Source organism: Aspergillus japonicus (assembly GCF_003184785.1).
Source record: "Aspergillus japonicus CBS 114.51 unplaced genomic scaffold BO86scaffold_39, whole genome shotgun sequence".
NCBI classification, from domain to species: Eukaryota; Fungi; Ascomycota; class Eurotiomycetes; order Eurotiales; family Aspergillaceae; genus Aspergillus; species Aspergillus japonicus.
Window position 1 is genome coordinate 229,427 of NW_020291676.1, and position 22,610 is coordinate 252,036.

The 22,610-nt window shown below is 56.8% G+C and overlaps 11 protein-coding genes and 2 non-coding genes across 13 annotated transcripts; 7 read left to right on the forward strand and 6 right to left on the reverse strand.

The window, feature by feature from the left end:
* Nucleotides 1–182: 182 nt before the first annotated feature.
* On the reverse strand, nucleotides 183–1,579 carry BO86DRAFT_457485 (iron-containing alcohol dehydrogenase; the record flags this gene model as incomplete). Its single annotated transcript, XM_025677228.1, has 4 exons — nucleotides 183–479; nucleotides 542–549; nucleotides 615–639; nucleotides 701–1,579. The coding sequence occupies 4 exons, from the start codon at nucleotides 1,577–1,579 to the stop codon at nucleotides 183–185; spliced, it is 1,209 nt and encodes a 402-aa protein (XP_025525932.1).
* A 570-nt stretch (nucleotides 1,580–2,149) lies between these two features.
* catA (catalase catA) lies at nucleotides 2,150–5,070 on the forward strand. The gene is made up of 3 exons (XM_025666147.1): nucleotides 2,150–2,854; nucleotides 2,917–3,229; nucleotides 3,278–5,070. Exons 1-3 carry the CDS (start codon nucleotides 2,621–2,623, stop codon nucleotides 4,978–4,980), a joined length of 2,250 nt encoding a protein of 749 aa, XP_025525933.1. The 5' UTR covers nucleotides 2,150–2,620; the 3' UTR covers nucleotides 4,981–5,070.
* Nucleotides 5,071–5,404: 334 nt separating this feature from the next.
* BO86DRAFT_t193 lies at nucleotides 5,405–5,517 on the reverse strand. Its single transcript has one exon. It is a non-coding gene; the product is annotated as a tRNA-Leu (tRNA).
* Nucleotides 5,518–6,224: 707 nt separating this feature from the next.
* On the forward strand, nucleotides 6,225–6,813 carry BO86DRAFT_390647 (uncharacterized protein). The gene is made up of 2 exons (XM_025672439.1): nucleotides 6,225–6,360; nucleotides 6,410–6,813. The coding sequence occupies exons 1-2, from the start codon at nucleotides 6,300–6,302 to the stop codon at nucleotides 6,751–6,753; spliced, it is 405 nt and encodes a 134-aa protein (XP_025525934.1). The 5' UTR covers nucleotides 6,225–6,299; the 3' UTR covers nucleotides 6,754–6,813.
* A 416-nt stretch (nucleotides 6,814–7,229) lies between these two features.
* On the forward strand, nucleotides 7,230–10,274 carry BO86DRAFT_449371 (uncharacterized protein). The gene is made up of 8 exons (XM_025676703.1): nucleotides 7,230–7,490; nucleotides 7,588–7,694; nucleotides 7,759–8,047; nucleotides 8,105–8,207; nucleotides 8,267–8,655; nucleotides 9,070–9,434; nucleotides 9,485–10,170; nucleotides 10,218–10,274. The coding sequence occupies exons 1-8, from the start codon at nucleotides 7,431–7,433 to the stop codon at nucleotides 10,241–10,243; spliced, it is 2,025 nt and encodes a 674-aa protein (XP_025525935.1). The 5' UTR covers nucleotides 7,230–7,430; the 3' UTR covers nucleotides 10,244–10,274.
* A 268-nt stretch (nucleotides 10,275–10,542) lies between these two features.
* BO86DRAFT_434239 (S66 peptidase family protein) lies at nucleotides 10,543–11,857 on the forward strand. Its single transcript, XM_025675889.1, has one exon. The coding sequence runs from the start codon at nucleotides 10,727–10,729 to the stop codon at nucleotides 11,825–11,827; it is 1,101 nt and encodes a 366-aa protein (XP_025525936.1). The 5' UTR covers nucleotides 10,543–10,726; the 3' UTR covers nucleotides 11,828–11,857.
* A 175-nt stretch (nucleotides 11,858–12,032) lies between these two features.
* BO86DRAFT_365800 (putative phosphatidylserine decarboxylase) lies at nucleotides 12,033–13,308 on the forward strand (the record flags this gene model as incomplete). Its single annotated transcript, XM_025670073.1, has 5 exons — nucleotides 12,033–12,115; nucleotides 12,175–12,216; nucleotides 12,278–12,413; nucleotides 12,464–13,022; nucleotides 13,101–13,308. The coding sequence occupies exons 1-5, from the start codon at nucleotides 12,056–12,058 to the stop codon at nucleotides 13,306–13,308; spliced, it is 1,005 nt and encodes a 334-aa protein (XP_025525937.1). The 5' UTR covers nucleotides 12,033–12,055.
* An 88-nt stretch (nucleotides 13,309–13,396) lies between these two features.
* On the reverse strand, nucleotides 13,397–14,520 carry BO86DRAFT_434251 (alpha/beta hydrolase; the record flags this gene model as incomplete). Its single annotated transcript, XM_025675890.1, has 2 exons — nucleotides 13,397–13,746; nucleotides 13,815–14,520. The coding sequence occupies 2 exons, from the start codon at nucleotides 14,518–14,520 to the stop codon at nucleotides 13,397–13,399; spliced, it is 1,056 nt and encodes a 351-aa protein (XP_025525938.1).
* A 163-nt stretch (nucleotides 14,521–14,683) lies between these two features.
* Nucleotides 14,684–16,263, reverse strand: BO86DRAFT_390649 (Gfo/Idh/MocA family protein). The gene is made up of 4 exons (XM_025672440.1): nucleotides 16,063–16,263; nucleotides 15,693–16,006; nucleotides 15,474–15,621; nucleotides 14,684–15,406 (listed from the first exon to the last, which is right to left on the reverse strand). Exons 1-4 carry the CDS (start codon nucleotides 16,193–16,195, stop codon nucleotides 14,802–14,804), a joined length of 1,200 nt encoding a protein of 399 aa, XP_025525939.1. The 5' UTR covers nucleotides 16,196–16,263; the 3' UTR covers nucleotides 14,684–14,801.
* Nucleotides 16,264–16,717: 454 nt separating this feature from the next.
* On the forward strand, nucleotides 16,718–16,791 carry BO86DRAFT_t191. Its single transcript has one exon. It is a non-coding gene; the product is annotated as a tRNA-Val (tRNA).
* Nucleotides 16,792–17,497: 706 nt separating this feature from the next.
* Nucleotides 17,498–19,591, forward strand: BO86DRAFT_411232 (uncharacterized protein; the record flags this gene model as incomplete). The annotated part of the gene is made up of 6 exons (XM_025674568.1): nucleotides 17,498–17,639; nucleotides 17,697–17,771; nucleotides 17,831–18,097; nucleotides 18,184–18,461; nucleotides 18,518–18,913; nucleotides 18,966–19,591. The coding sequence occupies 6 exons, from the start codon at nucleotides 17,498–17,500 to the stop codon at nucleotides 19,446–19,448; spliced, it is 1,641 nt and encodes a 546-aa protein (XP_025525940.1). The 3' UTR covers nucleotides 19,449–19,591.
* A 117-nt stretch (nucleotides 19,592–19,708) lies between these two features.
* BO86DRAFT_401333 (uncharacterized protein) lies at nucleotides 19,709–20,722 on the reverse strand (the record flags this gene model as incomplete). The annotated part of the gene is made up of 1 exon (XM_025673768.1): nucleotides 19,709–20,722. One exon carries the CDS (start codon nucleotides 20,720–20,722, stop codon nucleotides 19,709–19,711), a length of 1,014 nt encoding a protein of 337 aa, XP_025525941.1.
* Nucleotides 20,723–21,247: 525 nt separating this feature from the next.
* Nucleotides 21,248–22,552, reverse strand: BO86DRAFT_401334 (uncharacterized protein; the record flags this gene model as incomplete). Its single annotated transcript, XM_025673769.1, has 2 exons — nucleotides 21,248–22,241; nucleotides 22,299–22,552. The coding sequence occupies 2 exons, from the start codon at nucleotides 22,550–22,552 to the stop codon at nucleotides 21,248–21,250; spliced, it is 1,248 nt and encodes a 415-aa protein (XP_025525942.1).
* Between the last annotated feature and the right edge of the window lie 58 nt (nucleotides 22,553–22,610).

Consider the following 22,610-nt stretch of genomic DNA (forward strand, 5'->3'; position numbering starts at 1 on the left):
CTACGGAGATTTATATAAGTTAAGTGTATGTGTCTAAGTAAATGATCGTGGCCAATCTTGTGACGTCATGGCTGGTGTGGCTGTCGATCTAACCCGATCCGGAATCGAAACGCGTCAACACCGGATTCGCAACCACTCGCGGCATCTTTTCCTCTACCACACCAGAACTTACTCCCATACTCTCATTTGGCCATGTTCAAGATCTCAAGGATCCCCTCCTTATCTGGTAGCGCCTTATTATGCGCCAATGCGTCAGTCAGCGTCAGCTCGGCGATCTTGTGCAACTGCTCCTCCTGCGTGACGCCGACTTCCGAGAGCCGTGATGGCAGTCCCAGCAGCTTGACGAACCGATGAACCGCATCAGCAGCCTCTGCCTCGTGGCACCCAAGCACCTCGTTGAATATCTGGAGAATCGCCTCCTGCGCCGCTTTAGTCTTATCGAGCGTGAATCGTAACGTCGGAGGTAGCAGAATGCAGCTCTCGGCAAAAGTCAGTATGCGTCCTACAGCAAGGAATGGGGCGGAACTTGACGCCGGCTTACCGTCACACCTATCGGCAATGATTAGCTCATCAGACTTGAAGGCTTGAGGAAACAAGACAAAGATTGAACTCACCATGCTGGACGCCTGCCACACTGCCCTACGGTGGCAATCATCGATCAGCAAGCTCTTCTATCCAGCAGGGTGCCAACCAAACTCACCAGCTGATGGCCAATAGCGTGACTTGCTCCCATAGGAATCTTCCACTTGATAAAAGGAATCAGGGCATCTCTAGACCCGCGCTGACTCTCTGCAATCCCTTTTAGCAGCTCGTCCTCGTTGCCATCCTCTTGTCCTTCGTGGTACTCCTTCAGGCCTCGCACCAACAGCGGCAACCCCTTCTTGATATGAGTCGCAGCCTCTTCATGACACTCGGAGCAGCAGAAACTCTCCACAAAGTGGTCGATGGCGCGCATGCCCGACGCCAGCCACAGGTGCGACGGGGTGGTTCGTGCGACCGTGGGATCCATCAGGATCAAGGACGGGGCCCCCTCCGGATGCATATAATGTTGTTTCTTCCCTGTGGCATTGGTCCCGCTCGCATAGGAGTTCCACTCGCCCGCACTGAGGCTCGTTGGCACACAGATCAGCTTGGTCACGGGAGCCTTGACGGTGTCCGGTCCAGCCAGGCCTCGCTTCTGGTCCACCAAGGCTTCCATTTCGTCCTCCCCAAATCCCGAGGGGAGTGTAGCACTCAGCATCACGGCGATTTTGCACGCATCCGAGTAGGACCCCGACCCAATAGAGACAACGGCTTGGATGTCACGGTCTTGGACTCTGCGTGCGATGTCGATAATGTCACCGTAGGGCGAGTGACTGCCCACTCCGACTTTTTTGTAAACCTGGTAGCTTGATAGGCTCTTCTCGAGGTCGCGGATGACCGAGGTCTTCGTGTCGAGGCTGGTGCTGACGACGAGAAGGACGCGCGACGCTTTCCACTCGGTCAGGGCGGCTGGGATGTCATCCAAGTAGGAGGCCTCGAAGATGGCATCGTGGCCATCGCAACCTTCGATGTCGAGCTGTTGGATTCTCTCACGCATTGTGGATGCAGAACATGTGCAGTAGTGAACGAAAGTCAGCCTGCGTACATATGATTGTTTCCATGCCTGGATTTTGTTCTCTGACAGGCGGGATGGCGGGGTCATCGCTGACCCCCGCCGGTGGAGCTGCAGGAATGCCGACTTTCCCGCTCTTATCACCCCTTGAGGGATAGCCCCAACGATGATCTCGCCTCAATGCCAATGCCATTCCTTGTGTGATTGAACTGTGCGTGGATGCAGTTTCTCATTGCCTGCCATGCTGCAATCCTTGTTCAATCCTGCAAAATCGCCCGTCGGCAATACCACGGCCGCAGCTCGCACTGCTGCAGCGTTCTAGACCGGGGCTTACAAATGCCGGGCCTGGGGCTCCTGTTCAACAACTGATGGAAGGTGGGCCTCGATGATCTGCGTAGTTACCAGCAGATGAACCTGGCTAGTGCCTTGCTTGACTCGTGGTCTACCAAGAATATCTGAGCGATGATGATTACCACTGAAGGATTGCGTGTCTATGCTTATCTAGCCTTACTATAGCTGCGAGACCCATGCAAACTTGGTTCACCATGTGCTTGGATGATCGACTTACCACAGGGATACCAGCCCGCCAATGAGTCTGTCTCTATTTCACCCCGGGGTTTAATCGGCGGAGAACCTGGAATGGGCCACACAACCCTGTTTCGGGGGTTGAGAAGACGCCCGCATGAGAGGGAGACGAGGATCGGATGGATGGGTTGTAATGAGTTCTTAGGGCTGGGTTGTCAGAGTGACGTCTCCCGCTCCCCTCACAACTCACGTCATGGTTACAACACCACAGCTCCCTCTCTTTCTCTCTTTTCCCCCCGCACAACCATCCAAGTCTTGATTGAATGTCACCAACCAGATGCTTCCAATTACCCACCACTATCCATGGCGGACCGCGCCAAAGGCAGCCTGGTGGGTTGCCAGGCGCTTTAATTACAGCCATGTCCCCGCGACCTGAGGATTCGCCCTTCTCCCACATACTCTAAAGTGCAATCAACCCTCACTTGCCTTTCCACATCCATCATGGCCAGCATCGTCGCAGGAGGCCTTGAGCGCGCCCAAGAGGCCGTCAAGAGCGCCTCCAACAAGAACAAGAAGGCCGTAGACCTCGAGCGTGACATGGTCGATGTCACCACCGAACAACGCCAAACCACCGACCACGGCGTCCCTATCAGCAACACCGACAATTGGCTGAAGGCCGTCGATGGCGATCACACGGGTCCCTCTTTGCTTGAGGATCAGATCGCCCGTGAGAAGGTAGATTGATTCTACCTTCGCACTTTGACCTGAGTTTGGTTACTGACAAAGCACGCCACCAGATTCACCGATTCGACCATGAGCGCATTCCCGAGCGAGTCGTCCACGCGCGTGGCACTGGTGCCTTCGGAAACTTCAAGCTCCTCGAGAGCTGCGAGGATGTCTCCTACGCTAACATCCTCAATGACACGTCCCGCAACACGCCAGTCTTCGTCCGCTTTTCCACCGTCCAAGGCAGCAAGGGCAGTGCCGATACTGTCCGTGACGTTCGTGGCTTCGCCGTGAAGTTCTACACGGACGAGGGCAACTGGGATATTGTTGGCAACAACATCCCCGTCTTCTTCATTCAGGAATCCATCAAGTTCCCCGATTTTGGTATGTCAATTCCGCCTTCGGTTGAACCAACCCCACTAACAGGCCCAGTCCACGCCGTCAAGCCCGAACCGCACAACGAAGTGCCCCAGGCGCAGACCGCACACAACAACTTCTGGGACTTCTGCTACCTCCACCCCGAAGCCACGCACATGTTCATGTGGGCCATGTCGGACCGTGCCATCCCCCGCTCCTATCGCATGATGCAAGGTTTCGGCGTGAACACCTACTCCCTCATCAACAAGGAGGGCAAGCGCCACTTCGTCAAGTTTATCTGGACCCCACACCTAGGTGTCCACTCTTTCGTCTGGGACGAGGCCCTGAAGCTGGCTGGCCAGGACCCTGACTTCCACCGCAAGGATCTGATGGAAGCCATCGACAACGGCGCCTACCCCAAGTGGGACCTGCAGATCCAGACCATTCCCGAGGAGAAGCAGGACGACTTCGAGTTCGACATTCTGGATGCCACCAAGATCTGGCCCGAGGACCTCGTCCCGCCGCGCACGATCGGCGTCCTCGAGCTTAACCGCAACGTCGATGAGTTCTTCCCGCAGACCGAGCAGGTCGCCTTCTGCACCTCGCACATCGTGCCCGGCATCGACTTCTCCGACGACCCGCTCCTGCAGGGCCGCAACTTCTCCTACTTCGACACGCAGATCAGCCGCCTCGGCATCAACTGGGAGGAGCTGCCCATCAACCGGCCGGTGTGCCCGGTGCTCAACCACAACCGCGACGGCGCCATGAAGCACCGCATCACCAAGGGCACGGTCAACTACTGGCCGAACCGGTTCGAAGCCGGCAAGCCCGACGGGGCGGCGCCACACCACGGCAAAGGGTTCGAGTCGTACCCAGCGCCCGTCACGGGCCGCAAGCGCCGCGGCCTCAGCCCCAAGTTCCGGGAGCACCACAACCAGGCGCAGCTGTTCTACAACTCGATGAGCGAGCATGAGAAGCTGCACATGATGAAGGCGTTCAGCTTCGAGCTCGACCACTGCGACGACCCGGTCGTCTACGACCGCCTGGCCGGCACGCGGCTGGCCGAGATTGACCTGGGGCTGGCCCAGCAGGTCGCCGAGCTGGTCGGCGCCCCGATCCCGGACAAGGCGCTGCGGCCCAACCACGGCCGGCGCACGATCCGCCTCTCGCAGACCGAGTTCCCGCCCAAGGAGCCCACCATCGCCAGCCGCCGCATCGCCATCCTCATCGGCGACGGCTACGACCCCGTCGCCTTCAAGGCCGTCCAGCTGGCCGTCAAGGCCGCCAGCGCCCTCCCCTTCGTCATCGGCACCAAGCGCTCGCCCATCTTCGCGGAGGGTGAATCCAAGGAGACGGGCCAGGGCATCGTGCCCGACCACTACTACGACGGCATGCGCTCCACCATGTTCGACGCGACGTTCATTCCCGGCGGTCCCCACGTCGAGACCCTCCGCAAGAACGGCCAGATCAAGTACTGGATCGCCGAGACCTTCGGCCACCTCAAGCCCCTGGCGGGCACGGGCGAGGCCGCCCAGCTGATCAAGGAGGTCGTGGGCAGCGTGCTGGACGTGCAGGTCGCGACCGCCGAGAACCCTGACCCCGTGGAGTGGTACGGTGTGGTGACCGCGGGTGGCGTGCAGAAGCCCGAGAGCATCAGCGAGACGATCAAGATCCTGAAGGATGGGAAGGACTTTGTGAGCAAGTTCTTCTACCAGGTCAGCCAGCACCGCAACTACCAGCGCGAGCTGGATGGGTTGGCTTCGACGGTTGCGTTCTAAGGATGAGAATTGAGATAATAGTGGCTTACATCTGGAGTTGCGGGACGTATTCTTGGACATGTGTATGGCTAGTATGTTAATAATTTGTATGCATTAATGATATCGATTCGATTGATCCTGAGTTGCTGCTCTATGCTTTTGTTTGTAAAAGGAGGTGTATCGTTTAAAAAGTACGCCTTCTATTGACGCCTACTGCTAAAGAGAAAAACAAGTACCCCTACATAGCTTACGGAAGTAACATAGTATGCCGACGGCAGCCGTCTATGAGCATCAGCAGCATAGAGCAGTACGTGCAACAAATATAAGTGACAACAAGAGATCATCCAATCCAACTAATACAAGTGATAAAATAAACGCTCTCCCTGTTTACCACCGGGAACAGCCACCACGCCAAGCCAGCCCACGGCGACCAGGCAAAAAGATATGACAAGAGTGGGATTCGAACCCACGCCATCAAACGATGATCAGGAAGCTTGTGAAAGCTGTTTGCTAAGGTGACCTTAACCTGACGCCTTAGACCAACTCGGCCATCTTGCCTTGATGTGTTACTGGCTGGGTTTTTGCGTATAAGACGCCTTCAAATATACAGTCTAGGTGGAAGACGCGCCAACTTCTGGTGGACCTGGTGATCACTTTAGAGGTGGTTTGGGTGCTGAGTATAGTATCAAATATTCTCCTGTGGGCTTAATTATTATGTCGTTGAACTTTTAGACCGTTATGAGGGTTGTTGGTGGTCAGTGTTTGTGCGGATCGTCCGAGCTGCTCACGGGATATATTCATCGCACGACCGTTGCCGGTGATGCTGCGAGGGGAACCTGAGAAGTTCATTATTGCGACAGACAAGACCCGGAGACTAGATGGCTAGCTCCAAGACACACTCGAATGTAGAATTGGGACCATGCAACAAAAGCCAGAAGCATTGGTAGAAGTCATCACTGCAACCGAGGGAGATTGGACAAGAATAAGAAGGGAGACGGCGGCACCCACCACCTCAACCTCAAGTTCAGGTTGATTCCATCGACAATAACTCGAATCCACATCTGAGTCGACGTGCTCCTCTCATTCACCCAAGCCAGAGCCGAATTATGCACTCACTCCGTAGCAGAACCCAGTGGGCAAATCATAAGCCACCAACCCAGCCTAGTCCGCAGCACCCATGAAGTCATCCTCATGTCAACATCCCTCAACCCTAGTATATAGCCAGCTGCCCAGCTCCTTCCACTCAACACCCACCCACATCTACCAAGCATCACAGACTCAACTACACCCCACTACACCACCGCACATTACACCACACACACACACATCAGCGCAGCAAAATGTCCCTCCCAACCTTCGGCCTCCGCCGCATCGCCCTCACCCACACCCGCCTCGCCCAGCGTAAGCCCGCCCAACCGCCCCAAGCTCTATAACTACCTAACACAAACAGGATCACCCACCACCCCAGCCGCCCCAGCAATTAGATCCCTCGCAAGCAAAGCCTCCCCCGGCCATACCTCCAACGTCGCCAACCCGCAGTCCAGCAGCCCGGAATCGCAGTCCATCAACGTCGCCCGCGGCAAGGAGGCGCGTCATGCCGACACCCCCGACACGGCGTCGGTGCAGTCGCCCATCTCATCGCAGTTCGGCCCGACGAGCGAGGCCCACGAGGGAGAGGAGCAGACGTCCGCGGACGCGCAGATCAAAAACCACCCGGGGGAGTCTGAAGCGACTAAGCGACGGAATGTGGAGAGGGCGGGGGAGAGGCCTCTTGGGGCGGAGGATCGGCAGTGATTTCCCTCTTTGTTCTGTATATATGGGAAAGTAGGAAAGGGGGCTGGTTGTATGATGGTTTTTGATTGTGGGTGGTAGATGTGGATAGATGGGGTTGAGGGGGTTCTAAGGTCGGATGTACGTGTTTTTGTACAATACAGCTATAAGATCAATAAGAGGACCTTTATCTACGAATTATCTTGAATTCGGTGATTAGAATAGGGAAAAGTAATTGTTTCATGATCGATAAACCCGGAATCTGCACGGTTACTTCATTCAGCATGGCCATGGCGTGGGTCCCAACCTGGACCGAGACCACGCTCGGCCCCGATTAGGGTTGTGGGGAGCCGTCGTAGGCTCTGACGGCGCGATGACGGCACCAGATCCCCCTATCCCCCTGCTTGACCCTAAGGTCCCTCCCTAACCACGCCATCGCAGATCTCCCCATCCAAGATCCTGTCGCCATTCTATGTCATCTTCACCTTGCGTCGTGATGACCCGCTCCTTCGTTTCCTGGCCCATGAATCAAGATCAAAATCAAATAGAATAACAACCGTGCCGATTGTAGAATTCCACATAGAAGATACTGTACTCATAACTAGACTCCCGCCTCAACACTAGCCACCATCCACCATCCACCATCCACCACCAACCACCCTTCTACCCATCGCCCACCCAACGCAACAGAAACAAGAAAAATGGCAGATAACCTGGACTTCCCCAAGTCCCTCACCCTCAAAGACGCAGGCGGCAGCAGTGTACGCCCCTTCCCCATTCCCTTATCCCCAACGAACACAACACAAACCCCCGTTAGGTGCACTATAACCCCTCCACCAACCTAACAACCACAAAAAGTCCCAAGGCTCCCGGCCCACCCAACAAGACCAATACACCATCCTCCGCCCCGACGCCTTCGAAAGCAAAACCGACCAACTCGCGCTCTTCGCGGTCTACGACGGCCAGTACGCTCCCGTCCCCCTTCCCTTCCATCTACATCCACTCCCCACCCACTAACGGGGAAACCAGCGGATCAAGTAAAGTCGCCAAGCACGCCCGCGACAACCTCCCCTGTTTCCTGAGGCACAGTCCCGATCTACAAACCGGGGACTACGAGAAGGCGATCGCCGAGGCCATCCGGCGCGAGGAGGAGCAGCTGCTGCATGAGTTCTGGGAGGGGGAGGACAAGCATGCGCTGGCGGGGACGACGATGGCGCTGGCGGTGGTGAATCTCACGCGGGGCGTGCTGGTCGTGGGGAATGTGGGGGATTCGGATGTGTTGTTGGGGGAGGAGGGGGCTGAACAGGGGCTGGAGGTTGTATGTTCTCACCCGGAATTCTGGAATCTAGGAAAGGGTTGGTGCTGACGAGAGCAGACCAGATTATCGACGACGCATACACCCGAGAGTGACGGGGAGAAACACCGGGTCGAGTTGGCGGGCGGGACGGTGAATACGGAGAGTGGGACGGCGCGAGTGGGTGAGTTTCTCTGGCAGTTTCGCTGGAACGAGATCTTGAACGACAACTGACCGCACCAGGCGCGCTGAACATGTCCCGCGCGTTGGGCGACCTGCGCTACAAAAACCCCCTCAACAACATGACCCAGCGAGCCAAAAGTGGCAGCGGCACTTCCGAAGGAGAGACTCCCGGCGCCAACGACTCCCCCGCGCAGCGCGGGGACTTCATCTCCAGCGAGCCCGCCCTCAACCGCGTCAACCTCCGCGACGATCGCCGCTATGTGCTGGCCCTGCTGTCGGATGGCGTGACCAATGTGTTGGATGACGCGACCATCCTCCACCGCATCGCCGAGCTGCGGCAGTCCGGGTTCGACGCGACGCGGGCGGCGCAGAATATTACCGAGGGGACGACGGCGTTGCCGGGTAGTGATAATGCGACCTGTGTGACGGTGTTCTTGGAGGGGCCGAAGGTTGGGCAAGCATGACTTGAGGGTGCTGGCGATGTGGTGAGGTGGTGAGGTGGGCGGGGTGTGTATATTAGACAGCATGGCATTGCGTGCATGTAGAGCATTAGTAGCATTCTATAGGACCCTCCGGATGCGATTAGATAGGTGGGATATTAGACAGTACCGATTACAAGGAGGGGTTCAATGCACTGCAACATGGATGAGATAATGAATCATGGATCTAGATCCCTCAGCGACCAATCATCGTCCCCGGAGGCGATAGCCGAGGCGATCAGTGTGGCCCCGTCACGATGAGATCAGCCTATACCAGAGAACCAGGGCCAGTAGCACCACCCCATGTTCACGCCATGCTTAGCACGCAGGAGACAAGATATATTATCCCGCGATGTAGCTCGGTTGGTAAAACTCAGAGTCAAGGAGAATCCAATTGCACCCACAATGTTCGAAAACATCGTCACCCCCCAGCTGAGGAGCAGGCCGCAGCGCCCTACACCCACCTTCGGCCCATTGGCCACGAGCAACATCCTCGATATTCGGACGGACAAGAGTGAGACCCAGCTCCGCCAGTCGCTGCAAGAATCCGTCCACGCCGCGTGCCATGGACAGGCCGCCATGCCCGACCTGCTCCTCTGGGACGAACAGGGGCTGCGCTTCTTCGAGGAGGTGACCTTCTCCCCGGCCTATTATCTGACCAATGAAGAGGTCGGGCTGTTGGAGAAGCACAAATACCAGATCGCGGAGCATATCCCGCCTGGAAGCATGCTGGTGGAATTGGGTAGTGGGTGAGTTGCACTGTGGGTCGTCAGAAGAACAACGACACTGACGCAGTCAGCAACCTCCGCAAGGTGAAGATCCTCCTCGACGCACTCGACGAACTAGGCCGCGAGGTCGACTACTTCGCCCTGGACGTCTCCTTCGCCGAGCTGCAGCGCACGCTGAGCATGGTCCCGCCGGGGATCTTCCGGCACGTGCGGTGTTTCGGGCTGCTGGGGACCTACGACGACGGCCGCGAGTGGCTGCAGCGATCGGACCTCCGGTCCCGGCCGAAGACCATCCTGTCTCTGGGCTCGACGCTGGGGAGTTTCCCGCGAGCGGATGCTGCCGGGTTTCTGGCGAGCTTCGTGCATGCCCATGATGGTAAGGGGAGCAGCCCGTCCTTTTTGATCGGGCTGGACGGGTGTAAAGAGCCGGCACGGGTGCTGACGGCGTACAACGATCCCGAGGGAGTAAATCGTCGGTTCATCAAGCATGGATTAGAGCGGGCAAATGAGATCCTCGAGCACGAGGCATTTGCGCTCGATCGCTGGGATGTGGTGGGGCAGTGGAACGCGGAGAACGGCAGCCACGATCAGTTCTATGTTTCCACTGGGGAGGTGGAGCTGGCCAACAAGAGAGTCCAAGCGGGGACGCGCATTCGAGCAGTGCAGAGCCACAAGTACGATGGCGATGATCGAACGGCGCTCTTTGGGAGGGCCGGTTTAGAGGAGGTCGATGCGTGGGCATCGGGGAGTCAGTATCGTGAGTGCAGCCTCATTTTGAGCGAACCAGTGCTGACTGTTGGATAGACTTACTGTTTTTGAGCCACCGATAGAGATAGACCAGGGGGTTGAAATAAAGATGATAGATATAATTTCACCTAATGTAATGATTCTACTTGTGCATTTCACAATGATACCTGCAGAACTTGGCTGTCTGGTCGGCCGGAGAGATGCAACTATGCAAACATGCAACTATGCAAACATGCAACTATGCAAACAGACCAAACCTATGACGACAGGTCGAATCAAATGGGACAAACAGCAGCAACAGTGCAAACACCCCGCCTCGGCCAATCAGGGCATCCCCGCATTCTCGAAGGATGCTTTGCAAACATCACAATCTCACGCTGCTGTTTGATTCTAGCGAGGGATTCGGAGTATATAACAGTACCCAACAGCATCGGTTGCCTGGATAAAATGGGATCCAAAGCACTCAGTCACTACAAAGCCCTCAGCTCTCATTCCTATACGTATATTGACCTTAATCCCAGTTTACGTTGCATATCTATCACCATATACTGAACTCAGCTACCACCATGCCCCCCCACCCAGCCCTAACCCAGCCCACGATCCTCCCCCCCGCCCTCCGCCCCGGCGACACCATAGCGCTGGTCTCCCCATCCGCCCGCCTCAACAGCATCCTGCCCACCCCCCTCCACCGCGGCCGCTGCTTCCTAGAATCCCTAGGCTTCCGCGTGCGCATCATCTATACCCCCTTCCCAGAACCCAGCAGCATCGCCGACTCGATCCGCATCCGCACGGCGGAGCTGCACACGGCCTTCGGAGACCCGACCATCCAGGCCATCATCTGCACCATCGGCGGGCAGCACGCCAACGAGCTCCTGCCCCACCTGGACTACGCGCTCATCCGCGCAAACCCCAAGATCTTCGTCGGCTACAGCGACACCACCTTCCTGCATTATGCGCTCGAGTCGCGCGCGGGCCTGCGCACCTTCTACGGGCCCAGCCTGCTGACCGACTTCTCCGATGTGCAGCCGCTGCCCTTCACGGTGGAGCATCTGCTGCATGTGCTGACGGGCGGCAGTGGGGCGGTGGGGCCGGTGCCGCGATCGCTGCGCTGCGCTGTGGAGCATAATGATTTCCAGTTCGGGCGGGATGCCTCGGTCGAGCCGCGGGTGACGGTGCCCTCGCCGGCGTGGCGGTGGGTGAGACGGGGTCGTGCGGAGGGGAAGCTGTACGGTGGCACGGTGCATATCGTCGAACGGCTGCAGGGGACGGTGTTCGCGCCGTCGTCGTGGAAGGACCATGTTCTGCTGCTGGAGTCGGCCATGGGGCTCGATACGATCGAGCGGCCGTACTCGGTGGCCCGGTTTCGGGGGAACTTGGTGGATTTAGCGTTGTCCGGGGTGCTGGGGGAGATTAGTGGGTTGGTGGTCGGAAGGGGGTATAAGTATGATGAGCGGATGCAGGAGGAGTTGGCGGCGGTGATTGTGGAGGTGTTGGACGTGGTGGTGGGCAGGAAAGATGAGCTGCCTGTGTTGATGAATGTGGATGTGGGCCATACCAGTCCGTTTGTCACGTTGCCGTTTGGGGCGAGGGTGAGGCTGGATTCGGAGAGGGATGAGTTTGTCGTCTTGGAGGCGGGGGTGTCTACAAGTACAGTACCTAGTAGTTAGTCTGGATATACTGAAGTAGGCGGTTTCGGTACATATGAGGATCATTTCTATGAGTGAATAGTATTTCTTTAAAACTGTATACTGTCTGTTTAGAGTAACACCTCCCGGCCATCATCCTTACATCATCCCCGCACGCGGAGATCATCGCCTTCCACCACCTCTTCATTCCATCTACAACATATCTCTTCTCGAACACAACCACAACTAACCAACTACAACAACAGCAACATGGACGTTCTCGACTTCCTTCACAAGATAGCTGACGACCTGCTGGCCCGGGTCAAAATGGTATGTCGTCCTCTCACCCTTCCGTATCTAAACTCAGCACACTCACACTGACCTCTCAGATCCAAAACCGCCAAGTCGGATGGCTCACCATCAACCGCAAGGTCCACCAACCCCGGTCACCATCTCTACTGCCTCAAACAAAGCTAAAGCTAACAAATCCAGACTGGCCAGCTCATACGCGAACAACAACCGCTCTGGAAGAAACTCAAACTCCTCCTGCTGTTCAACCCGCTCACCGAATGGCTGGACACGACCCACCTGATGCGCTTATACATGCACCGCGAAGCGGTCAAAGAGGGTACATCCATCCTCGACCCCCCTACACTCCCATACTAATCCCCCCCAAAGGCCAAGAAGAAGCCACCCCGACCTCGCGCAACCGCATCGCCGCCTTCATCGCCTTCTACCACATCGACATGACCCAATTCGACCCCTCCGATATCTCCGCCTACGCAAACTTCGAAGACTTCTTCGTGCGCGCGCACCGACCCGGCTCGCGCCCGATCTTCGAGCCCGACAACCCCCGGACGGCAGTCGTCGTGGCCGACAGCCGCGTCGTGGCCTACGAGTCCGTCGCGGAGAGCCAGAAGGTGTGGATCAAGGGGTGCGAGTTCTCGATCACCAACCTGGTGATGGACCGGCGGCTCGGGGGGCAGTTTGACGGCAGCGCGATCGCGAGTTTCCGTCTCTCGCCGCAGGATTACCACCGCTTTCATTGTCCGGTGAGGGGGACGGTGAAAGTGCATCGGAGTATGCCCGGGGATTACTATGAGGTGGATCCGATCGCGTTGCGGAGTGGGGTGGATATTCTGACGAGGAATGCGCGGGATTATGTCGTGGTGGATAGTGAGGAGTTCGGAGAGGTGTTGTTCGTGGCGATCGGGGCTGCGCAGGTCGGGACTGTTAGGTTTGTGTCCCTGGTGGTATACCCTGTGCGGTGGTATAGAGGGAGTGAGGCGAGGCGATGCTAACATGGGGCTGGCAGGATCCACGAGCGGTTCCAGCAGCCTGGGGCCCGGATCGAGAAAGGCGAAGAGCTGGGCCATTTCCAGTTCGGGGGGTCGTCGATCATCATCGCCTTCCAGCGGGAGCGGATCGTCTTCGACGAGGATCTGCTGCGGGCCAGCAAGAATGCCATTGCCACCGATGTGGAGGTGGGCATGAGTCTAGGGCGGGCGGTGGAGAAGGCGTGATCTGTTCTATTTGATACTATATCCGACGAATTTGATACCAAGAGCGAGCCCAGCAGGTCTATGTCTATGCATTTATCTCTATCTATGCTTAATTCTTCCCATTCTCACCCCCACTACCCTTCCCCTCCGCCAACGCCCGCACATCGCGCGCCACCTCCCTCAGCGCCCGCATGGCCGCCTCGCTCCACGGCGCCATCTGCAAAAACCCATGACACAGCTCCTCATAGTGCCGCCACACGACCGCATTCCCCGCGGCCTGCAGCTTGGACGCGAACTCCACCCCGACATCCCGCAGCGGATCGAACCCACACGTATACACCTTGGCCGGCGGCAGCCCCTGCAGCTGGGTTTGGGGCTGCATGCCCGGGGAGATATACCGACTGGACGGCGCCACCCCATCGGGGATATAGTTGGCCGCGAAGTTGAAGATCCCGTTACCTAGGTGCCCGTGTTAGCTGCCAGCCCTAAATCCAATCAGCCCATACACTTTAAAGGGAAGAACCTACAATCCAGATACAACCCCGCCCCATCATTATTCTCCACCGCCGCCGGCGTATCGAACGGCAGCCGCGCCTCGGGATACAGCAGCACCAGCCCATCCAACCCCTTTTGGTGTCGGTCTATCCGCCGCAGCGACACAGCGGCCGTCATGTTCCCGCCGGCGCTGTCCCCGCCCCCGAAGATCCGGTCCGGGTCGACGTGCCGCGCCTGTCCGCCCTCTCCCCGCAGCCAGTCGATCACCGCGTCGTACTCGTCCAGCTGCGTCGGGTAGGGCCACTCCGGTGCGAGGCGGTACTCGACCAGGTAGATCTGGATCCCGGCGGATTCGGCGAGCAGGCGGCAGCCTGGTTCGAAGTCATCGGCGCTGCCGACGGTGTAGCCGCCCCCGTGGAAGTAGATTAGGGCTGGGGTCAGGTTGTGCGGGGTTGGGCTGGCGGTTTCGGGTTGGCGGTGCGGGGTCGAGGCCGGGCGCGACGGGTACAGGATGCGCAGTGGGATGGTGCCGTGTGGCCCGGCGGGGATGGCTGTGTGCTCAACGTGCAGGATTGAGGGCTGTTTTGCTTCGGGGATGTTGCGTAGGCTGAAGGTTTGGACGTGGTGGCGTCGTTCTTGGAAGATGTCGCGGCCGGAGAGTCGCAGGTTCGGGTTTTGCGTGAGGAAGGCTTGCACTTCGGGGTCGAGGCTGCTGCGGGAGGCAGTTTGGGGGATCATTTTGTGGGAGTCACGGTTGGCAGATGCAGTGGTGAGAAGGGCGTAGGGTTGGGATTTGGGGGGGGGGGGGGGGTAATGAGGGTTGAGGATGGGTCAGGTGGTGGTTGCTTGTTTATATGCTTTCAATTAGGGTATAGATCTGGTGGAGCCGGTGAAATCAACCCAACGTCATTGTTCCGGAAGCAGCGGACATACAGTACAATACTTGATCCTAGCACAGCATTACCCTACTCGTTCAATCATAAATTCAAGATAAATCATATCCCATCCCCATCCTCGCACTACTCCTTCTCATCCGCCTGCTCCCCCCGCACCGGCAACCCTGCCGCGCGATACAACCGATCAATGCACTCCATCTGCCAGATACTCTCCTCGCCAGGGATCCAATACGTGGGCGTCTTCCCGCGCACCGCATCGACAAACGCCTCCAGCTGCCACCGATACGTACTCCACGCCGACTGGCCCCCGCGCGCCCCGTCGCTGGTCGTCACGTTGCCCCACAGCGGGCCCCCCTGATACTGCCGGTGATACTTGGTCTTCCCCGTCGTCTTGTCCGTGATGGCGATGTAGTGGTACAGATGCGGCATCATCGCGTTGTAGAAGAAGATGATCGCCTTGTCCGTCTCCACCTCGATCGACGGCAGCTCCCAGAACCGCGGCACCAGGCCCCCCACCGCCCACGCCCGCGCCATGTCCGTGTAGATCCGGCTGTGCACCTCGCCGCCCTGCGCGTCCTCGAAGGTCAGGTAGGCGTACATCGCCTCGTCGACGCGGGGGTCCGCTGCGGAGCGTCGCGCGGTGACGGAGTGGATGGTCTTCGGTAGTTGGCTGCGCAGCGCGTAGCGCGTGAAGGAGAGCGCGTACGTCATGTCCATTGCGGAGCCGCCTGCTTTTCTGTTAGTATGCAGTGACCAGAACAGAAGAACAAAGAAGAGGGCAAGGAGAGTGCATACCAGCGAGATCATACTGCCACCGGATATCCCCCTTCGGTACCCCAGGACTGGCGGTCATGATGGCCTCGGTGCGGATGATGCGGCCGTACTCGCCGGATTCGAGGATGTGGCGGAAGGCGTGCGCCGCGGGGTGGAATTGCCAGTGGAACTGCGTTGGAATTAGTATATGCTGCATCGATAGTATACAGTGCATGCGGATTCTTGAAAGAGCGAACGCACCGCTTCCTCAATCGTCACCCCCTTCTCCTTGGCCTGGTCGATCAGCGCGCGGGCCTCCTCCGCGTTCGAGGTGAAGGGCTTCTCGCAGAGGACGTGCTTCCCCGCCTGGATCGCCTTGGCCGCCCATTCGTAGTGCAGCCCGTTCGGAGTCGAGATGTAGACGATGTCGACGGCCGGGTCGTCCAGCAGCGCCTGGTACGAGTCGTGCGACCGGGTGAAGTGGTACTGCTTGGCGGCGTGGGCGGCCGTCGCGGCGTCGCGCGAGGCGATGCTGTAGAGGATCACGTCGGGGTGGGTTTCGACGGGGTGGATGACTGCGTAGATTAGTATGGGGGGGATACGAAGGGGTGGGGATCTGGTGAGGGCGTACCAGCTGCGGCGTTGATTTGGGCGGAGGATAGCACGCCGAGCTTGAGGGCATTCGGAGATTTCTGCGGCGCGGAGTGCAGAAATGCGCCCAGGTATTGATGGAGAAATGTTGCGCCTTGGAGGACGAGGGCCATGTTGTCTCAGTTTGCGTCCAGTATTAAAGGTAGTAGTTAGTTTTGTCGAGCTGAGAAGAACGTCCCTGAGTTGTTTATGTGAGGTGGGCGGAGAGCGGAGAACGAGAAGGGCGGAGTATCCGTTCGGAGTGATGACGTTGACAGCCCGTCACTCTTGCACTGCTCGATGAAATGCTGTAACTTGCGTCTCTTCCAATCGCATGGATTCATGTAATCACCCAGAAGTGGGCGTGTAGTGGTCTGATTGCAGTCGCAGAGTCCGGATATCCCACAATTGACGGTCGGTTGACGTCTTGTATAGATTCTTTCAGCATGATGCATTCTACCACATTGATTCGGGGTTTGTGTACAGACTTGGACTTCTTGAGGAATCAGTATCGTGCTTCTAGAGTCAGTCAGACTTCTTGGATATACAAGCTGGAACATCTCATCACATTGCAGACATAGCTACTCGGCGATGTTATTTCACTCATTTTATTCATAAGGACATTTTGCATTAAGTGTAGCAGCAGTATATCAATTGGCCGGATGGTGTAGTTGGTTATCACGTATCGTTAACACCGATAAGGTCCTGGGATCGAGCCCCAGTCTGGTCATTGCTTTTTGCTTTTTTGTCTTGGTGTTTTGCCACTCTCACTATCTTATCGCTGGCCGTCCCTGCCACAGAAACCCGTCTTGGTTCATGCCAACTACTTTATGCATCTCTCCTTGTGCGATTGGTGCACCTGTTTAACGGCTGTCCCTAAGACTTGAACCCTCCTTTCGCCCCCACCCGTGAAACATGCTCTTCATCCATTTCGAGAATGGGATCTAATCTCCCCCTCCTCATCTTATCGCATCCAATAGGCACAGCCCTAACCCAGGCGATGCACATCCACTTCCCCCGATCTGGTAACATGCTCGGATCCTGCCCTGATCGTCTGCCCTTCTCAATCTACGTGCGACGTCCGTTATATGAATGAAGCTATGGACCACTCCCCCCTGTTCGCTAGCACCTTTTTTTTCCCATTGATCACAATGGCATCCACACCATTTACAAGCGCCACGCTATAACAATTGTACCAGCCATCACCTCATCTAACCGCCGCAGAGTCTAAGCGCCGACCCTAAAACGGACTTGCAGCTAGAGAAATGAACCCTGCACCGCCCTGCGCTGCCACAGACGGCCTTGACCCTCAGCTCAGCCTTGCACCTTTCTTCCCTTATCATTGTAACCTTCCCCTCTTTTTACCACCTGCATTACCCTTGCGGTGAAACCACAGCAGTAGCATCGGGTTGCCCACCCTCGCAACAACTCCAAGCATGACAACAGTATTCTATCTCTCTCTCCTCGCCCTCCTCACGACGGCCACTTCAGTACAGACGGCAAACACCACTTTCAGCAAACGCGGCTCCGTACTGACAGACCTGTCCGGCGGATTCTGTCGGAGCTATCAGTTCGGCGGTACGCGTCCCCTCCCCATCATCCACGCCACAGTCAACTAAACCAAGTGGTTTGTAGTAAACATCGCCAACGATGTCCTCTACATGGTCGACCTGGATGGCGGCCTAGTCCCCGACGACGGCAATAGTTCCCGTGCGCCCACCCTTCCGGACCCCGGAGGAGAACATTCGGATGTTGATGACAGACAACAGATAACTACATGCTGCAGCTGGACCTGAGCGAGTCGTTTTCGATGAATGATGGCGCAAACTATAAGATGAGTCTGGTGGACGCGCAGATCCCCGTGCTGAAGGATCAGGCGCTGTGGTCTAGTCGGGATAATAGTTCCTTGTTCTTGTATGGTGGACGGCGGGCGAGTAATATCAGTTTGGATGAGAGGGTGTGGAGGTATGGCATCCAGGAAGGGACGTGGGAGGTGCAGGAGACGAGTGCGGTGCCTGTGCGGTATGATGGTGGGGGTGAGTCGCCTCTTTTTCTTCTTGCAAGGGAAGGGGAAGGGTTGGATTGGTTGGTGAGATGAACTGGTGCTGATGGTGTACGACAGTGAATGTCAATGTCCCTGAGTTGCAGAGCGCGTACTGGCTCGGTGGGTATCAGGATTCCTCGACAACAATCGCCATCACCGATAGTCGGCGGGTGTATGCCACCAGCATGGTGGAGTTCAACACAACCACTGGCGAGATCGTGGAGCTCAAGGCCCCCGTGACGCCTGTTCAGGATGGGGCGTTGGTATATATCCCCGTGGGAGAGCAAGGGCTGCTGGTGTTTCTGGGCGGGGAGACGCCCTCGATGGTCAATGGCACGAATGCGACTATGGCCGTGGTGAGAGCAAGCGTCCTTGTAGACGGATACGAGCCCCGCTGACGGACCTCCTGCAGAATAGCTGGAACTATGTCCAGGTCTACGACATTGCCTCCGGCAGCTGGTACAATCAGTCGACGAGCGGCAGCGTGGCCTCGCGCACGCAGTTCTGCGCCACCGTCCAGCACGATCCGTCCTCCGCCTCGTATCAGATCTATGTGCTCGGCGGCGCCGACTATCACTCCCAGGACGTGATCACCGACGTGGACTACCTCTCCATCCCCTCCTTCAAATGGTACAACGCCGCCGGACTCAGCGAAGGCCGGATGACCCTCAGCTGCCAGGCCTATGGAAGGCAGATTTTCGGGGTCGGCGGCCGTCTCGCCTGGGCCGACGATTCAGACGCCGGTTGTTACACCATGCCCGCGTTTGTCTACGATGCGCAGTCGGAGGTGGTTCGGTCGGGGTTTGACGTAGGTTGCCTCAGCTAGACAACTGATACAGTCTGTGCTGACCGGAAGATAGCCCGGGCTGATGACATACTCTCTCTCCTCCGCCACCGCGGCGGACATCAAGGCCTCGCCATACCCCTCCAGTTGGGCCAGTCCAGCATTGATGGAGCTTTTCGTCTCGCAAATCAACACCACATCAGCGACGGCTTCGCCCTCTCCGACGAGCACTAGCGGAGGGGGCTCACAATCACACACAGGAGCCATAGCTGGCGGAGTAGTGGGCGGAGTGGTCGGTCTCGCTCTGCTCCTCGCCTTGGGGTATTTCTTCCTCCGACGGCAGCGCCGGGCTGTGCCTCAAACGGAAGAAAGTCTGCCGGTTGCTGCAGGAAGTTGGGAGAAGGCAGAACTTCCCACCTCGGGGTGTACGGTCAGTGAGGTGTCGGGCGAAGCGGCAGCGAGCGAACTCGAGAGTGAGCAGCTCATGACGCGCCATGAGCTGGCGGGCGGCAACGAACGTGTGTATGAGTTGGATGCGCAGGGGACGGGTCGGAGATGAGGTAAAGGGTTTTAGTTCTTATCAACGACGTTGATATGGTGAGATGTTACACAGGAAGAGGCAGAACTATAGCTGCTGTCAGCTATATGGGGTTGAGTCATAATACTCGTGCTGGCGTGCCACCATATTGTCACTAATAAAAGTTTAGGTTCTTGGTAGAAAGCTATTTATATGTGGCCTAGTGAGGTCTATACCATTTATGTCAACTTGAAATCATCCTTATTCGTTGATATGGCTCTCCAAGTGAGAATCACGGAGGCCTAGAGATAACGACAAAAGTCCGCACACAGATTCCCCAGCCATTCAAAAGTGCTTCGGTTCTGGATCAGGTGCTGGACAAGGGCTGGCCTATGCTTTTTGATATAGCGCACGGCCTTGTGGGGCGATGCCAACCCGATCAGCTTGGGCTCGAGTTCCAGGAGCTCAATCACCTGCTCGTCCGTGTACGGGATTCGACTGTTCGTGGGCCGGCCAAACAGACCGACCAGATCATACCAGCCGAAGCCCAAGTGCATTAAATCGGTTCCATTGACAACCGCCATATACACCAGGGTCGAGCCATCTTCCATCTGATAAAGACTGCGGATTGTTTCATTGTGCGATGCCCTTGCACCATAGGACAGAGCCAGCTTAATTCGTTCCGCGTCACCGGGCAGGGGGTACGCGTCTTGTCCGAAGAGCCACCGCTTCTCTCTCCTGGCCCAGTCCAGCGCAGTCCCGGCATCTTTGCGGTGACGCTTCTTCTCCTTCCAATTCGTTGCATCCAGGTTGGGGTCCGCGCCGTACTCGAGCAGGAGCCGGACGATCGTCGCATCCCGGCCCCCGGCCCCGGTGTACAACGCCCAATGTAGGAGGGGCTTTTTGACACTCGGCCTGGCCCCCGGCCCAACTCGGAGGTTAGGATTGCCCCGGGCTTGCAGATAGTTCTGCACCAGGTTGACTTGGCCCTTTTCGATGGCGTTGTGCAGGCGAGGGTACCGCTTCCATCTATGGGCTTCAGCTTCCACTGCGAATGCTCCCCCCTGGCCATCTTGCCGTATCCTGGCTTCAATGTAGGCGGCTGTTTGTTCCCACTCACCCCCCCAGTAGTTGACAACAACAAGCGCCCAGTCGTGAGCTTCGTGGGCTTGCTTCAGCTCCTGGCTGAACTTGTCCTGTAACCCCTTGCAGGTGCGGCTCAGTCGGCTGAGGGACCGAGCATCCAGGTAGCAGGCATACTGCAGGTGCAGTTCGTCAGGCAGTTTGACCAGAGGGCTAGTTGATGGTTCAGCCATGGCTATGGAATCGTAGGCCTGAGGGTTTGTGGATTGTGACTCGACTACGAGATGATATGTCATTATATATTCTGAGTCGGGGAACCTGGCTCCCAAGATTGTAGAAGTATTCTTCCGAGACACTTCTTTATCTTCAAAACAGCCAAAGGGATACCATCATTCGCATCAAAGACCGTCAGGAGATTCCCGCTAGACTACTGTCGTTTGACCTTTGAACTATTGGGTAGTAGTTGGAGAGATTCTCTTATGGGGGGAGAAAATAAAGGTGTTCATGACAACTTCAATCAACAGGAAAAACTAGACGTAGTAAATAGTTGCTCAAGAAGACATTCAGAACTTCATATAGTGTTGCTACTTGATTACTCCCATTGACTATGAATGCAAGATGTGTATTGTCTGGAACAGATGTACTAAGAAGATCCTATTACTTGCTCGATTGGTACGGTACAAATGGCCAGACATGGTATGACCACATGAAGGAGTTTAGAGTTGGAGTCAGTCATTTCTAACCGGCTGAGGCTCAGGCTATCTGCGAACATAAACTATATGAAGGTCGTCCGTCGAAGAAGGATGGCGGTCGAGCGCCTCCTGATAGATCTCACGCCCTCGCTCCATGATCCATGTGTTGGCCAGGTCGTCAATCCGAGGATGATTGATCACCTCCATGTAAAGCGCGACCGCTGGCTTGTACTCCATGATATAATCAAACGACAATTGCACCGCTTCCTCCTGCAGACTCTGAAGATCAGGCTCTATGGCTTCCAGGCTCACCAAGTACTCCCACAGCCCCGGCGCGTTGAGAATTTGACAATAGCGCTTGCCTCCTTGCCTAGTGATCCACGTGTCTCGCACTTCCCCAAAGCGAGGGTGTTTGGTCTGTTCTAGAGACCGCGCAACCGCGGGCCGGTACTTCATTATATAGTCCGTCGCGGTATAACCCGTGTTATCGTCCAGATCCAGAAGCTCGGGCACGAGGCCTACCAGATCGCACACCTGTTCGGTGCTGAATACCAGACGCGTGGGCCATGACCAACCATCGTCTAGCAGAAGATTCCCGAAGCCATGCACCTCGCGGACCACATCCATACCGTTGGCGATCACCTTACGGACTAGCCTCGAGCCATTTCTACTACCATTGCCGTCATTATCACGATCTCCTCTTCCATGGACACTCCCCGCCTTGTATAACATCGCAAGCACCTTATAGTTCCTTGCAACCCCACCATACGCAAGAGTTAGCTCTAGCCATTCCGTATAGAAGGGGCTCGGATTTAGAGTCAGCCCAGCATCCAGCGCGGTGCGACCAGCAAGACCCATGGCGTTGGGCTGGGCGCCGTTCTCGAGCAAAAGGCGCAGAATGGTGATGTCATCCTGGAAGAATTTTCGGTAGAGCATGAACGAGTGCAGCAGAGGCTCGTCGTAATAGAAGCGCGTCCGAACGGTTGGCATAAGCCCGGCTTCCAGAAAACGTCGGATCTCCTCGCCCTTCCCCTCTTTCAGCGAGTGTTCCAGTCGCTGCCTGTATTTTCGCCAAGTAAAATTAGCTCTATGCTCAATCGTAATCTCGCACTCATACGGGCAATGTTGGGAATGCGCAAGGATGGCGGGATGGTCCTTGGGGACCCTGACCCCGCGCCAGTAGTGGTCGTACGTTAAGGCATCCGCTCTGACGTGCTTGATGATCTTCTTTGCCTCATCCTGAAATTTAGCCCTCAGGGCCTTGCAAGTCTGGCTGAGTCGAATTAGGGATGGCTTATTGAGGTAACCTGCATAATGCAGATCGAGCTCGTCGGGGAGCTGGAGCAGTATGGCAGTCGTTGGTTGGGACATTTTGGACGGATGGATTTTGAAAAGGCTGCGAAATCACTTTCCTCTACCGATTACGAGG